At 41.1% G+C, this 17671-nt stretch overlaps 1 protein-coding gene across 2 annotated transcripts in view; it reads left to right on the top strand.

Annotated features, from left to right (window-relative positions):
- The first annotated feature begins 470 nt into the window (after nt 1-470).
- ZNF292 (zinc finger protein 292) overlaps nt 471-17671 on the top strand; it is a 131337-nt gene continuing 114136 nt past the window's right edge. Inside the window, exons 1-3 of one of the 2 annotated variants that reach the window (XM_066254232.1) lie at nt 471-1585; nt 3671-3831; nt 4301-4497. In XM_066254232.1, coding sequence (XP_066110329.1) covers nt 4330-4497 — 168 coding nt within the window. In that variant the 5' untranslated portion in view covers nt 471-1585; nt 3671-3831; nt 4301-4329. Of the gene's footprint in view, nt 1586-3161; nt 3832-4300; nt 4498-17671 lie in introns of those variants that run through there. The other variant, XM_066254233.1, reaches the window with a different exon arrangement.

A 17671-nucleotide genomic window follows, 5' to 3' on the forward strand; every position in this document is an offset into this window, starting at 1 on the left:
GTAATTGAAATTCTATTAAAGGTATTGTATTTTCTTTAAAATGTTATTACTCTTTCTCATTCACATTGGCTTTTCCTTATATGGGAGGAAAATAAATATCCAAATAGGCAATACACACATCATTCATCATTTAATTACCTGCTTATTTAAATATATATGCTATTATCTTCCTGGGAAGAACTTAAGGACTTAAATATGGGTCCAACGTTTCCTGTGCCTTTGGAGTTATTTCAGTTCTGTGGTATAGCACCTGCCTGTGTTTTCAACATTTTATTTGACTCCGCTTCGCTATCCCTCTCAAGGAAAATATGTTCCTAGAGAAAGTGTAGTGTTTTTAACAGATTCCATAGAGCTTTAACCCGTGCTCCCTCTTTGTGTCTGCACAAACACAACACTGGTTCCCAGACTCTGGAGAGGACTTTCTCCTGGACCAAGCCCCAGACAGACGCCAGCCCTCCTTCTCTGCTCCAGGAGGCGGCCTGTCTGGGGCTGGCCGCCCAGACCTTTGGAAGTGAGCAGATTGAGTCAGTGAGCCCCGGCTGCAGGCTCCGCGTCCCGGCCTGCGCCGGACAGACTCCAGCATCTCCACGGGGTCGGCTTCCGAGGCCCGGCGCCCCGCCGCACCCTGGAGAGGCTCCAGCGTTTCTCGGCCTGGAGGCCCCGGCAGCCGCTGCTCCCGGGCCAGGAGCCACAACCGTTCTGTGGGCTTAATACGCAGCCCTGGGTGGAAGAGCCGCCGTTGCAAATGCCGGAGCGGAGGCTGCTGAGCGCCGGCGGCCGGAGACCAACGATCCGAGCACTCACGCGGTTGCCGAGCGGGCGAGCGCCGGGCCCCAGCCCACAGAGCTCGGGCTGGCCTCGGCCAAGGGAGGATCGGCAGACAGGGTTAGCGGAGCAGAGCGGAGCCAGCCTTTAGCCCGGCACCCGCCTGCGGACCTTCTCGGCCGCCGGGGCCTACCCAGGGAGAGAGCTGGGGGAGGAGCAGCAGCAGCTGGAGCGCGGCGCGCGCTCTCCGCCACCTCCTGGCTTCGCACAGTCTGCCCGCGTGCACGGGCCGGGCTATAGGGTTTCCCTGGGCCCGGGGTCGGAAGGACCTGCGGGTCCTCGATCCTGAGCGATCCGTCAACTGAAAACGCTGTTCTGGCTGCGTTCGTGGGGCAGCCTCCCGTCTCTGTTAGCAGGCACTAACCTTTCCTGACCCTAGGTCCTGCTATTTCAAGAATTTTAGAGAAAAAAATGCGCACTAGCGTGGTACGGGTCTGGACAGCCCAGGGAACTGTGAAGCAAGGAGGAACGCGCGGCCTGCTTGCAGACACATTTGTCCCCTCTTGTCTTCCCAGCTTTAAGATCGCAATGGTGGAGTAGAGGTCTTTCTCTTTCTCCCAGATTTACTCTGAGATCAAGTCTCTTGAGAGTGAAGGTTCATATGGTTATATCACCTCTCCGTAGCAGTCGCACTGTGTCCAAAATGGGCACCGGCACTAGCCTCACAGAGTTCCCCGCCAGTCGCGGAGTCTCTTGGCCCTGGAGTTTATTCTTGTTTTCTCGATGGAATGGGCCTCCGAATTCCCCCAGGAATGTCTCAGTAAGTACGTGTGTAATGTTTCCCATTAACTGACAGCTTGGGACTTAGGTACAATAAGCCATGAGTACTTGTTGGTACACCTTTTCTTTCCCTTCCTTCCTTTCTTTCTTAATGTTTATTCATTTGAGAGAAAGACAGGAATATCAATCTGTTCCTGTATGTGCCTTGACTGGATATTGAACTGGAAAACTCTGCGCTTCTGGTGGATGCTAACCAACTGAGTTATCTAGCCAGGGCAGTACACCTTTTCTATAGACAAGGATATTTCTGAGATCTCCAAGACCAGGTCGACCTGTCAAGAGACAGCATATCCAATCCTTCTCATTTCATCAAAAACCTGCACTTCTATAGAGATTTGGTGGACAATCTAATAACCTTAGACTACTTGAATGTTCTGTGTTAAATCTGTATGAATTTTTTTTCATGATACAGCACTTATAGTGTATGTATTGCCATTGCAGCTCACTCTTCCACAACACTGTAAGTTTCCTCAAGGAAGAGAGTTTTTATCCACCTTTTGATTTTCCCACCAAGCAATGCCTGCACATAAGTACTCAATAAATAATTATTAAATAATTACACAATTCACTTTTAGTTCTTATATTTCTACACACTGAAACAGAAGAATGAAGGAATGGGAAGACAGGTCTTAAAGATACCAAATAATCCATGCTGAGCAACATTTGCAAGACAGTAATAGTGCTCAGAATCAATTTGCTAATCAAATCTTCTTGATTTTTAGGACTATCATGCGCAAAAAATGGGAATGACCTACATTCTCAGGCTAGTTTTTCTTAACATAAATATTTGGATATATTTTCTTTCTACAAAGTAAGTGTGGTGTATGCCATTATACTTGAAGGGAAAATGTGCTTTGCTAACCTATAATGCCTTATTTGTCCTTGGATTTACTGATATGATACATTTGGCTAACCCCACATTTCTCACTTTTTATATTTTCACTAGCATCCTAAGATAACATAAAATGGAGAAACCGGATTTGGATATCTAAAATACTTAACTTGGAAAAGTGTGCTGCAAATGTTAAAATCCATTAGCTGTCTGCAGTGTTGCTTTTTCAGCTGTCAGTGATACTTTTAAATCCTTGTGCCTTAGCCTTTGAATGTATTCCCCAGCTTCTTCCATGAGTAAATACATATTTGAAGAACCTGTCTTGTTAGTATGTAGTATCAGCACACATACATTGCTTGTACTAATAATATTTTAGCTGGTGCCGTTTTTCATAAAGGGTTCATTTGTGCCCTCTCACCTTACATAACGGCACTTCAAAAACATCACCACTACTGTTGCATTACTAAACATTCATTCTAGGCAACATACTACATAGAACACTTTCTATTAATACCAGAAATCTCTTGAGGAGGATGCTGCACACAATAGGAATTCTTATTTTAAATGCTTGTTCTAGAAAAATATACCTCATTTGGAATATGATGGTGAAAAACTACGTGCCTCATCAATATCAATGTTTCTGATTTTCTGTAGATAATTCAGTAAGAAGTCTCCTATTTTCTGCTGCCAACAAATTAATTTTATTCTGAACTTAAGGGTTAACCACTTGAATTTTTGTAGTATTTCTTTTACTCTTTGTTCAAGTGCCAAGTATTCATTCTTTCCGGGTTGAAAATAAAATATGGTTCAGAATGCTGTTTCTATTTGCAGAACCAGAAAAAAAATGCTGTTTAATTTATAATCTCGATAACCTTATTATTTTATTTTGGCATCAATTTCTTCTCCTCCGTTGTGACTTTTAATGGAATCCTTATTGCTTTTTTCCTTGACCTACTTTCATTTTAAGTACTTTCATATGTAGCATGTTTTCAGTGATAGTGATTTCTGTAGTGTAGGAGAAAGAATCTTGTATCACAGTGAAACAGATTAGTTGACTATCGCTTATTCTAGAAATAATTTCGTGGTTTAAAAATGTTGTTACAATGTCCACAATTCATAGTCTGAAATCTTTCAAGCTATGCTTTTCACGAGTTCGCTCCGTTCTCTCAATGAGGATTTAAACTTCATTCTGTTCTGATCCAATTATTTTTCTTTGTTGCGTCCACCTCGTAGAGACTGTGTTTCCAGGGAAGAGGCGTTCTTGGGGCTGAAGAGGAGAGTGGAGAGAGAGCTGGTACCCCAGGCACTAGTTCCCTCCTCCCCAGCTTGATAAGAAGGCAGACAATTTTGACAGTTCTTAGTCTCGCATTGACTCTCACGCTTCTGGTCCAAGGGTAGGTTTTATCTTCTCTCTCTTCCCCTGCCTCACGCCTGCCTACAAGGCCAACCGCAAATGCAGCCATTGCCCAGCCCACCCAGAGCTTTCCCACACCCTTCTCAGGGACCTAGGGCATAAGTCGGTAGAAGACTCCGGGGACTGGGAAAAGCCACGCCAGGATAGAGACGCTTTAGAGCGCAGCCCCTCCCCACACTTTTCTTCGGTGAGGCGCCCACGTGACCGAGAACAGGCCTGAACCGGCCCGCCCCTTTCGGCCGCCGCTGCCCACTTACCGCCCCGGGAAAGTAAACCGCAGTTCTCCGCACCGCCCCAACCCCGCCCTCCTCCTTTCTTCTTCCCTTTACCTCCCCCTACCTCCCCCGCGCCATCCTCCCCACCGGGCCCTTTGTACGTGCTCGGCGGCGTGCGAGCGCCCTCGGCACGTGACCCCTCCGAACGTGGCATTGTGTTATCACGTGACCCAGGTGCGTACGCGACGGAGCGGGGTGTGAAGATGGCGGACGAAGAGGCCGAGCAGGAGAGGTTGAGTCGCGGCGGCGGCGGCTGCGTCGCGGAGCTGCAGCGCCTGGGCGAGCGGCTCCAAGAGCTGGAGCGACAGCTGCGGGAGAGTCGAGTGCCGGCCGTGGAAGCGGCCACGGAATACTGTCAACAGCTGTGCCAGGTGAGAGCGCCTGGGGGTCCCCTCCCCCTTTCTCCCAGCGAGAAGGGGAAGAGGGCGAGCGAGCGCCTGCTGGCCGAGCGGTGGTCGTCCTTGCCTTGGCGTCGTTGGAGCCGCCTTCCGGGCGGGAGCGAGGCGTACGAGGAAGGCGCCTTTGTGTGGCTGCCGTTGTGGCGGCTGTTGTCGGCAGCTACCGGCTGGGGGAAGGGAGTTGTGGTCTGGGCGGAAAATCCCCCACCTCTTTCACTCCCCGAATCCGGGCTACGCGGTCCCCGGGGCCGAGGAGGATGTAGACGGCGAGGACTGGAGCGCTCTCCGCTGCAGGGAGAGGGCAAGGGGGAATGGAGGCCAGGTACCCTGCCTTCTCCTCCTCTTATTGTGCGCTGGGGATTACGCGGCCCCCGCCTCTACGCTTCTGTTTCCCACTCCGACGGGCCTCCGCCCCCTCTGGTTTGATTCCTGTGCCTCCCCCTGCTTTCATCCGTCCCGCCTCCGGCCCCGTGCTCGCTGTCTGCGGGCCTTTGTTGTTCGAGTTTCGCCTTGAGACTGAAGGGGCCTTTGTTGATGTTCGGAGGAGCAGTCCCTGCCGATCTCTTCTAGCTGGGCGAGAGGTCGGGGTGGGGGCGCCGAGGGTGTCCCTTTCTGCCTTTGCTTGCTCGGTACACCACTTCCATGGTAAGGTTGCTGTCTTCGGTAGAGAGAAGCTGTGTGTATGCATCCTAGGCTCGAATGTCCCGGTGGGGCGGCTTTTCCAGAGTCCGCTTCTCTTTTGCTTTCGCTCTTGGAGGAGCACGGTTGCCTCTGCCTAACCTCCTCCATCTCCGCACTCCCCTGTTACTTGAAGTCTTCTTCTCTGTTCGGCCTCCTGGTGAAATCAAGGGGACTGAGGTTCTTGTCGACCTGTGCTCAGGTCAACTCCAGACCTTTCTTTGCACAAGGACACTGCTTTCCAGTAATTGCATGCTAACCAGGATTTAGAATAACACTTTGATAAAAATCTGAGGGTTTGGGTCTACATTTGGACTTGATTATAACACCTCCAGTAATGTCTGAAATTGCAAGGAGCTGCTGCTGGCTATGGTGAAGATTTTGGTTAGAGTATTTTCTTGAGGAGGAAAAAGATGGTTTATATAGGTCACATTTAGAGTTAGCTTGTGAATGTATTATGCAAAAGTTATTTTGAAAAGATACTGAATTTAAGGTGGAACAATTGTGGACCATTTTAGCATTTCAGAGTATTGGATTACATTTTCACTTAATTCTTAACTTCTTTTATATCAGGGATACTTGATACTATACAAAAAACTTTCTATTGCTGTGTGTACATTATTGTCACTAATTGGGTGGTGGTTCATTATCTTAAACAACAAAAGAACAAAACTGTGAGATCAAATGGGACTTGTCTAGGAGGATGTATAGGCAGTGGGAAAGCTCCCCTGAGGTAACATACGTGAACACCTATAGCAAAATTAGAGGTTCTGTTATTCTTTTGAATCATAGTTTTAAAGAATTGTTGGAATTTGTGAATTTTGCTACCCTGGTAGTACCCACTCTTCTTTCTTACTTGGTCCTTTAGTTATAAATTATAAAGACTTATTTTAGATTTAGAAATACGCTTCAGTAAGATTCCCATAAAAGGAAGTCTTTCATTTATAAGTTAGGTCAGCTTTTTAATCAGTGAAAAGTATTAAAGTCTTGCTTTGCCGAAAGACATTTTTTTCTCACATAATAGAAGTCCATTGATGGGTTTAACACTATTTATTTTAAGTACTCTTGGCCAGCAGTATTTATGTGGAGGATTAATAATTTTGGGAAAACGGAATTTCATGCAAGTTGGACTTTTTGGGGGATGTGCAACATCATAAAGTTACACTTTAAAAATATTTTAAATGGATGAAACAGCATTATTTATCAGTATGAAAGTAATTTCCTGTTTTAGTTTAAGTGATTAGTCTTATAACACATAAATTATTATTATTGACCAGTGCTGTATGAAGCAGTAACAAAGCACATTCTGGGTTTGGGGATTTCAAAAAATAATGAAATTTCATACCCTAAACTCAGATAATTTAAATGCATTTGAAAGTGATCTCCATTATTTGAGTAGGTGCAAAATGTATCTAATGTTTGATACCCTGTAAAACATTTTCTATAGTTTTTTAAAAAGTAACCTATTTGTGTTAGTGATCTTGACAAGAGGGAGTAACTTGAAGCATAGTTGTTTCTAAAATTGTATCCTAGCCATTATTACTTAACCTTCTGATGTGAGAACAAAGCAGTGGTTAACAATAGTACATTTTATTGGAATAATCTAAAAGCAGTACTAGAAATTCTAGGAGCTAGAAATTGTCTTGGTTTCTAACTTTAGGATTATTATTTAATGTTCTCTAAGCTTTTCTTGTAAAACTGAGATATTTACAATACTTCAAGAAGGCAAAGGAGAATGAATACACATTTGTCAGTGGGTTTCAGAGTTAATATTCTTTAAGTGTTGATGCTTAATGCTTGTGTAATCTTCATTGTTGCATTTACTTTTAAATGAATTAGTTTATATTATGAATTTTTACTTCAGCAAAAGGTGAATTTTTGGAGAATACAGTGAAAATTACAAAAACAAGCTGCTTACACTTTCTTTTTGGGGGGGTATTTTTCCGAGGTTAGAAGTTGGGAGGTGGTCAGACAGACTCCCGCATGCGCCCCACCGGGATCCACCCTGCATGCCCACCAGGGGGTGATGCTCTGCCCATCTTTGGCCTCGAGAGCCATTCTCTCGTGCCTGAGGTGGATGGAGGCCATGGAGCCGTCCTCAGCACCGGCCAACTTTGCTCCAGTGGAGCCTTGGCTGTGGGAGGGGAAGAGAGAGATAGAGAGGAAGGAGAGGGGAAAAGGGTGGAGAAGCAGATGGGTGCTTCTCCTGTGTGCCCTGGCTGGGAATCGAACCCGGGACTTCCCACACGCCTAGCCAATGCTCTACTGCTGAGCCAGCCGGCCAGGGCCTTACATTTTCTTTTTGAATGAGGCAGGATACTAGATTTCTTGAATTCTGAAAAATAAAATAGCAATGAGAGACATTACTGACTGTTAACAGTATTGTTTTTTTATATTGGGTTGCTTCCTGGAAGTATGCTCCACTTATTACATTAACATTTGCATAAAGCTTAATGTGAAAGAAGGGAAGGTGGTGGAGGATGTGGGCATATTAGGAGTGGCTGTCAAAAAATTTAAATTTCCTCATATCTTTACAAGCTAGTTTTAATCTGAGTAATGTAGTTGACTTACTAGTTTTCTTAATTTTTTGCATTTCTTTCAGGATCATTGCTATATATAAAATTGATTAGAGTTGGAACTTCTTGGACCATTTATTGCATTAGGCTGAGCCAGTCAGTATTCACTCACACATTCAGCATTGTTATTGACTATCTGAGCAAGGCAGCCATGATTATGGTGTCCCTGGCTTCAAGGAGCCTATAATCTCTGGAGGGAGGTAGAGCAAATTATAGTAAACTGTGATTTATATGTTTTATTTCTGAGATGAGTGCAGTACAGTGGAAGGTTGGGGGGTGGGAGGTTAAACAGGAGCATTCCAAAAGAAGAATTCTAAAATGATTTTTAAATAAATATTTATTTTAAAAGTTCAGCCATTGTAATAATTAAAGAAGGATTTAGGGGAGCATGATATTTGTTGATGGTGTTATAAAGTGAGTTGGATGACTTGTTGGTTAATACATGAGTTAAGACTTTTATTGGTTATCTTCTGGTGGCTGATGATTGTTTTAAAAGGTTGAATTGCAGCTTTGGAAGTATGTGTATAACACACACACACACACACAACTTTTTTATACTTTAGTTCATATAAGCAGTGTTTGTCAACTGGGCATAGTATATATTTTTTGCCTGCATTTCTCCCTTCAAGGGCATTTGGAAATATGTGAGGTCAGTTGTTTGGTGATTGTAGTGACTGAGTATGTGATACTGGCATTTAGTGCCTGTGGACCGTGGATGGTAAATTTTCTGAAGAAAACAGGACAGTCCCACCCCATTGAAATTTATCCCTCTCCCTAAATACCCACAATGCCCTTTTGAGGAACACTGAACAGAATGAAAAAGAATGTATTTATATCAATATAAATCATTGTGCTCTTTTCATGTTAAGATAATATATAGTTATATTAAGAAATGTAGTTAATCTTAATCACGTCCAGGTAAATGATCTTCAACCATATTTAAATTCACACTTGCAAGGTCAAGAAAATTTCTAATTCTGTAGCACAGATTACAAACAATTACTAAAATAATTCACTTTTACTAGGTTGAAGTTGGTATTAAATTCAGAACTTAATTGTTCTGATTGAAACAGATTTGACCTTTTGATATTTTAATTAAATTGATCATTTAATTCTGTACTTTTAAGAAAACATTTAATGCAAGGGCTAGGTTTAGATGTTAGCAAGGGATTTAAGATGCAGGAGAAGCTAGTACATTATACTGTACACTAGTAAGGTAAAATTTAAATAGCACTTCAGGGTAACAGTTGAAGTCATTAACCAATTTGTTTATTTTTCAGTTCTCTATTTTTTAAACTGAAAATATAGGACATTGTTTTTAAAAATTCAAAACACCAAGAAAGGGCATACAACAGAAACTTAAATTTCTTTTCTACACTAGACCTCTGGTCCCCTTCTGCAAAGATAGGCCCCTAATATTTAGTTTGTTGTTGTTTTTGTTTGTTTGTTTTAGCGAGAGAGATAGAGAGACAATCAGGAAGGGAGAGAGATGAGAAGCATCAATTCTTTGTTGTGGCACCTTAGTTGTTAATTGATTTCTTTCTCATATGTGCCTTGACTAGGAGGCTCCAGACAAACCAGTGACCCCTTGCCCAAGCCAGCAACTTTAGGCTCAAGCCAGTGACCTTTGGGCTTAAGTCAGCGACCTTGGGGTCCTGTCTATGATCCCATGTTCAAGGGGGCAACCCCACACTCAAGCTGGTGAGCCCGCACTCAACCTAGCAACTTTGGGATTGCGAACCTGGGTCCTCTGCATCCCACGCTGATACTCTATTCACTGTGCCATCACCTGGTCAGGCCCTAATAGTTTTTTTATGTATATTTTCAGAAATAGTTTGCTCTTTTAAAAAAAAAAAATCTCAAGATGAGGACATAGTAATACTGCATCTTGTTTTTTCACCTCCCCCAAGTGTCTTTGAGTTCATTCCATAGCTGTCTATGTAAAATTTATGTCTTTCTGTTTCAAATATCATAACTACAGTCCTCTTGTGTCTAATTAATCAGTTAATTATTGGTGACTATTTAGAGGAGTAAGTTAATTTTATGTATAGTAATTTCAATAAAGCGTTCAAGGTAGGTAGTAAGCACTTTAGGCTGGGGTATCAAAAGGTTTTCCTGAGGCAGTAGGGTTTGAGCTAGACCTTAGTACCTTTATTAGTTATTCTTAGTGCCTTATTGATATAAGAAACAAGAATCAAATTAACACTATCAGTAGAACCACTCAGTATTTAAATTATGTAGCTGAAATACTTCTTTGTATATTTTTTGTGTCATCTGATACATGTTGATTGCTTATCTGCATGTTTAGCTTACCTTTAGTTATAATGGCAAGAAGTTTGAAAATGCTTGAACATTTTTCCTAAAAACTAGATTTTTTTCTTTTGATTATTAGAGGATATCTTAAGTTAATTTTTGGGACACTTCAAATCAGAAAAAAAGATGGCTTGCTTGTTAATTAGTGATAATTACTTTAGGTATTAAGGGAATGATAAGTCATTTAAATTTTAAAAGTTTTGGTAATGCTCAGGGGAAATAATTTTTAAAGTGTTCATAATTAGTATGGCTACGTGCTAGAGACTAAATTTTACTTTTCAACCAGTTTTAGCTAAGGAAAATTTTTACCAAATTTTGCTTACGTTCTTGCCACTTTCTGGTCCTAAAGTAAAAAGGGGGAAGAGAACATATTCTGCAATTACCTTTTGTGATACTTTATTATATATGACTGACCTGAAAAGCCAAGGATTTTTTAAAATATATATTCTTAATACAATATGAAACTGCTGCTGTACTTATTTTCCTTGAGAGTCTGTCATAGTGGAGAAATTATCTTTTTTTTCCCAATTCCCACACATAAATCTAGTGTTTTTTTTTGTTTGTTTGTTTTTTCCCTGAAGCTGGAAACAGGGAGAGACAGTCAGACAGACTCCCGCATGCACCGGACCGGGATCTACCTGGCCCGCCATGGGGCGACACTCTTCCCACCAGGGGGCAATGCTCTGCCCATCCTGGGCGTCGCCATGTTGCGACCAGAGCCACTCTAGCGCCTGGGGCAGAGGCCAAGGAGCCATCCCCAGCGCCCGGGCCATCTTTGCTCCAATGGAGCCTTGGCTGCGGGAGGGGAAGAGAGAGACAGAGAGGAAGGAGAGGGGGAGGGGTGGAGAAGCAGATGGGCGCTTCTCCTGTGTGCCCTGGCCGGGAATCGAACCTGGGTCCTCCGCACGCTAGGCTGACGCTCTACCTCTGAGGCAACCGGCCAGGGCCTAAATCTAGTTCTTAAATCAATATGTGTGTAGCCTCATTTATGAGATGGAAAGTTTGCTCATTAATGTGTCACATACCCCATGTAACTTTTAACTATATACTGTATTGTTTTCTAGGAGAGCATCTTGATTCATTGTTTCTCCTTTGGCATTTAGAGTTGCAAAGTGCACCTCCTGAAAAAAAAAATGATACCTTCCCCCCCTTCACATTACAAAATTTAATAGTCTCCATGTATGCATATCTAGCTGAGAAGAGTTGTAAAAATTCAGTCAATTCTGTATGTTATTTTAAAATAAAGTTCTGTATTTTATTTTAATCAGACATTTTAATTTCTCTTATGCGGGAACACTAAAGGAGCTGTGGAGAATTATAGAGTAGATATCTGCTTTCAAAGAATTTACCAAATCTCTTGCATATATTAATAGTTAAGCAACAGTATTAGGTACTAAAATATTTAGTAATAAACATATAATAAGAGCCTGAATTTAGAGAACTACAATGTTTTGAAATTACTTAATTTTGCCGAAAATTGAGAAGGAAAGGAAAACACTTTACATTGGGTTTTGAATTAATATCTATAACCGGAGGGAAGTGGGAAGGATGGGAATAAACACTCAGAGAAATGAAACAACTGTTCAAGTTGTCATCTTGGAGGAAAATGCCAAGTTTGGGATGCTAGATTGTATAGAAACACCAGACAAAAGGTTTAGAATCCAAACCAAGGAATTTTAATTAATCTTGTAAGTGTTAATAGTAGTACATGGTTGTATGACTTAAAGATTCACCCATACATGTTAGAGATGTTGAAATAAAATTAAGTTCAGAATACTAGAATCTTCTTTTAAGTATCTTGTAACAAACTATCCCAAAACTTAGTGGCTTTAAAAGAACAGAATTTTTTATTACTTTTCTCAAATCTATGAGTTTTTTGGGCAGTTCTGCAGTCACTTGGTAGGTTGTTAGGGGCTGAATGGTCCCAGAGGGTCTAACTCATATGTCTTATGGTTGTCAAGTGGGTTGGTAGAGGTACCTCAGTTAGGTTGGCTCATCTCTGTTTACTCTTCTCTAGAAAGGTAGCCTGGGTTTTGAAATTTACATGGTAGCAAGAGGGCAATAGAGCACAACTGTTTTTCAAGACTCTGCTTGTATCTTGTTTGCCATTGTCTTATCGGTTACATCAAGTGACCAAACTCAGCCTATGTTGGTGCAGGTAGATGTGATTCTTTAGGAACCACTGCTGTTACAGTCTACTATATATCCTTTTTCCTTTTATTCCTCAATGCGAGTCCAGGCACTTTTATGGGCTAACCTTAATTTTTTTTCTCTCTGTAGCAGCGGTTCTCAACCTGTGGGTCACGACCCCGGCGAGGGGTCTAACGACCAAGACACAGGGGTCACCTAAAGCCATCGGAAATACATATTGATGGCTTTAGGCAACCCCTGTGTTTTGGTCGTTCGACCCCCACCTGGGTCACGACCCACAGGTTGAGAACTGCTGCTTTATAGCCTCTGCTTTCTTTTCTGTTACCCATATTCTATTATCAAAATACATCTAACCCTTCCTTTTCCCTTAGATTGGCAAAAGTTATTTCCATCCTACGTTCTAATCTTAATCTAAATAAAAGAAGGGCATCCCATTCCATCACTGTCATTTTGGTATTTTTGTGGGACAACCTCTTTATTTACATGGCTCATTACCTTAATATAAAATCTGGTCTGAATTTGGTGTTCTGTATTGTTTCTACCATATAGTCTAATAGTAGCATCCCAGTCCTTGTCCCAATCTTTGGCCTTCTTTCTTCTTAACTGACGAACTTGCTTTTAACTTTCATTTGTGGAATTTCCCCAACCTACTGCTTTTATCTTTCCACCTCATTGGGAGTCCAGTACTTATAACAGTGTTTCACAAGTTTGAGTTTGCTGAAACCCAAGAAAGTGAGTCTATAGATCTTCCAGTTAACAAGATTTTGAACTCAGCTCAAAATAAGTTGTAACTTTTTTCATTTCACTACTTAGTTGTCACACTAAAACCGTTATCACCAAAAGTTACTTATCCTTATTATGTGTGACGCATTCTATTTTATTTATTAGTTTTAGTTTTAAACACTACTTTTGATTTTATGGTCATTACCAACAGTTTGAAAAACAATAGTTTTAAGGGATTACTGGGTTCAGTTCAATAGTAAACACAAATGCAGGCAGTTTTAAGTTTTAAAGTGACCTCCAAACTAGTTGATTTTAAACATTCTTATATTTTATTAAGGAAGTGCTTCAAAATTTAAATACAGTTTTAAGCTTCTTACTGTAAATATTAGAAATCCAGCATTATATATATGGAACCCAATTTGAGAAATATTGGTGCATAGGATAAAATACACATTTAAGCTTGAGCCCAGTGCAAACATTATGCCTTAATGCCACCTTTAAGGCAGATAACATTAATACCTTCAGTTGATAGATGAGGACCCAGGCACAAAGCTAGGCCTGAAGTCCCACAGAAAGTAACATAGTTGGAATTAAAATCATAGTTAAAAATCTATGCTTTTCTAGTCCCCAGACTCTCAAATCCCAGGTTTAACATTTTGGGAAAAGAATAAGTTCTTAGAAAATAATTAAAGATGTACAAAAAAAATCTAAAAATAAGTAAAATTTTGAGTAAAAAAAGGTTTCGATTATAAAGCCAGTACTCTCTGACACATTCATGTACCCCAGTTATCTGCCCTCCATCCCCAAAATAAAACAGTCTTTTACAATAAAATTTAATCATGCTTTATCTGAAATGTAGCCTTCAAACAAGTTGGTAAGTAATGTTATTTTTCAAAGTAATAACAATAAATGACTTGAAAATTACTGAATTATCAATGCGTTGCAATTGTACTAGGCCATTATCATATATAAAACATCAAATGTGTTTCTAAAATACTCTCTAAGTATAAATGAAAATGTCACTTTACCTTACAACAGTCATTTTAAATAACTGTCTTTAATCAATTCTTATAACACTATATCATCTCCATTTCTATGACAAGGAAATGAAAGTTATAAGTGGCTTGCCATGGGTCACAACAATTTTGTTAAAATTAAACGTTGTTATAATGCCATGCCTTTAATTCACACTATCAGTGAGTTGTCAAGCAAAGTATACGGCAGGGGTCCCCAAACTTTTTACACAGGGGGCCAGTTCACTGTCCCTCAGACCATTGGAGGGCCGGACTATAAAAAAAACAACTATGAACAAATCCCTATGCACACTGCACATTTTAATGCACATCTTATTTTAAAGTAAAAAAACAAAACGGGAACAAATACAATATTTAAAATAAAGTACAAGTAAATTTAAATCAACAAACTGACCAGTATTTCAATGGGAACTATGCTCCTCTCACTGACCACCAATGAAAGAGGTGCCCCTTCCGGAAGTGCAGCAGGGGCCGGATAAATGGCCTCAGGGGGCCGCATGTGGCCCGTGGGCTGTGGTTTGGGGACCCCTGGTATATGGTCTACCGGAAAGTTCTGTCCGTTTTTGGAATAAAACAAAATACAAATTTTTCTTACCGTCAATAAACTTTATTAAATAATATAATTGCCATTATTATTAATGATTTCTTGCCAGCATGAGGGCAATTTGTATATCACATTTTTGAAAAATGTTTTATCTTTTGATGCAAAAAATTGAACCAGTGCTTGTTTGGTATCTTCTTCATTTCTGAATTTTTTGCCCTTCAAAAAAATTTTTTTTTATAAATAAAATTTTATTTTAATGGGGTGACATCAATAAATCAGGGTACATATAGTCAAAGAAAACATTTCCAGATTATCTTGTCATTTAGTTCTGTTCCATACCCATCACCCAAAGAGAGATCGTCCTTCGTCACCCTCTATCCAGTTTTCTTTGTACCCCTCCCCCTTCCCCTCTCCATCCTTCCCTCCCCCCACCCCCCATAACCACCACACTCCTGTCCATGTCTCTTAGTCTCGTTTTTATGTCCCACCAATGTATGGAATCCTGCAGTTCTTGTTTTTTTCTGATTCACTTATTTCACTCCGCATAATGTTATCAAGATTCCACCATTCTGCTGTAAGTGATCCGATGTCATCATTTCTTCTAGCTGAATAGTATACCATGGTGTATATGTGCCCCATCTTCTTTATCCAGTCTTCTCTATTTTTTTTTTTTTACAGTGATTAAAAGCCTTTAAGCAAACTCTTGGCCAATACAGCAAGAATCCATAAAAGAGTAGTGTCCTTAACATGTTCACCAAGTCCAAGTTGGCCCCATCACCATGCCAAATCCCTGAAAAATGCAACCCAACCACAGTTCAGTCTGTTAGGAGCTGTCACAGGGAGCAGGAGTCCAGGAAAAGTCCACATCCAGGAAAAATCCGCATGGCACTGGAGTTGTCACCATTCTATACTTTGCAGCTCATGTCCAAGTCCCAATGACCGCTGCTTCTAGCTGGTAATGATTCAGGTAGACTGGAAAAGCCATTTGCAGCATGCGTGAATATGGAGCTTCTGTTCTCTGCCAGTCTCGGTGTGGCTTCTTCACTGTTCCATGGTTGAAGAGTCCTCTTAGTTTAGTCCAAAGTTGGTTTTTCCAAATGATAGTTCTTAAAATTAGTTTGTAATCCACTTTGGTTCTGGGAGGTAGATGTTGGTAAGTCCGCCTACTCCAGTGCCCTGAGGGAAAAAGTCCAAAAAAAATTTTTAAGGACAAAAACAAGTGATAGTCGGAGGGTGCTAACTCCGGGGAATACGGTGGATGCGACAGCATTTCCCAGCCTAGTTCTGCAATTTTTTGACGTGTCCCCAAAGCAGCATGTGGCCTGGCATTATCATGATGCAGTATGATGTTCTTCCTATTGAACATCGCCGGCCTCTTTTCTTGGACTGCTGTCTTTAAATTATCCAGTTGCTAACAATACTTCTCCGAATTGAGCTTTTCGTTCGGTTTTAAAAGCTCATAATGTATTGGTCCTCGAATGTCCCACCATATACACAACATTCTCTTATTCAGAGTCAAATTTGGTTTAGAGGTGGGAGGGCTAGATTTTCCGGGTTCACAAATGCCCTTTTCCTTACGATGTTTTTGTAGGTAAATCCACTTTTCATCCCCAGTTATCATCCGGTTCAAGAAGGGCTCGATTTTGTTCCGAGCAAGCAGAGATGTGCATATGACGACTCGATCATCCAAATTCTTTTGACTTAATTCATGTGGCACCCATCTTGAATATTTCCACACCAATCCTATCTTCTGAATATGGTCCGAAATGGTTTGCTGAGCTGAATTAAGCCTTTCTGTGATCTCCGATGTTGTCAGAAAAGGATCTTGCTCCAACATGGTCTTAACAACATCGTCATCGATCAAAGATGGTCGCCCAGAACGTGGCTTATCAGAAAGGTCGAAATCACCTGTTTTGAATTTTTCGAACCATCTTCTGCATGTCCTATCAGAAACTGTACCTTCACCAAACACTTGCAATAAATTTCTACATGCTACTGTAGCATTTCTTCCTTGTTGAAATTTATAAAAATTACAGTGGCATAAATGAACTTGATCAGTAGCCATGGGTACACTATCGCTTCACACATAAGACTAACGTGAATCAACTTTGTTTTAATTTGCTACGTCAGTATGTATACATTAAGTGATAAAAATAGAGGCACACATGCGCCAAATAAACATGTGCTTACATGTTGAAACTTGTGATAGAAACGGACAGAACTTTTCGGTAGACCTGATATATATGGAAATCTAGAGTATAGGTCTTTTCATTAAGAAAAACAATATGTATGAGAGAGATTCTTGGGAGGGTGTCATCAAACATCACAAAATACTGGGCACTTGGCATATTACAATACCTTTAAGAGGACTAGGTTGGAAATTTTCCCTCATTAACGAACATTGATCTTGGTGTTATAGTAAAATACGCTTTAGTTTCTTGTCATCTAAGTATTAGTATTCAAACTTTAAAAAGTCAGGGGAACACTCTTTCCCCCTAACATCTTACTTGATGGCTTGATGTATACAACAGAAAAGTTAATTCTACAGAACAGTTTGAGAAGTCCTAATCTAGACTATAACAGCATCGCCTGACCAGGCAGTGGCGCAGTGGATAGAGTGTCAAACTGGGATGCAGAGGATCCAAGTTTGAAACCCCAAGGTCGCCAGCTTGAACGCAGGCTTATCTGGTTTGAGCACAGCTCACCAGCTTAAACCCAAGGTCGCTGGCTTAAGCAAGGGGTCACTCGGTCTGCTGTAGCCCCCCTGGTCAAGGCACATATGAGAAAGCAATCAATGAACAACTAAGGTGCTGCAACAAAGAATTTATGCTTCTCATCTCTCTCCCTTGTCTGTCTCTATCTGTCCCTCTCTCTTTCTGTCTCTGTCACAGGAAAAAAAAAGAAATCTATAGTAAAAAATATAATAGCATCATTGCTAAAGGATGTAAAGGGAGCTCAAGCATACTTCTGACATTTTCTTCTTAAACAGGGGTTTTTCCTATTTTTCTTTGTTCTATGGCTTCCTTCTCCCAAAGATAATGAGTGTTTCGTTTTAGAGACATAGTAAAACCATCACTGAAGACTTTCATATATTTAATTTTGAAAGACTTAATTGTGCTGCTTATTCT

The sequence above is a fragment of the Saccopteryx bilineata genome, chromosome 1 (genome assembly GCF_036850765.1).
Source record: "Saccopteryx bilineata isolate mSacBil1 chromosome 1, mSacBil1_pri_phased_curated, whole genome shotgun sequence".
Lineage (NCBI taxonomy): Eukaryota > Metazoa > Chordata > Mammalia > Chiroptera > Emballonuridae > Saccopteryx > Saccopteryx bilineata.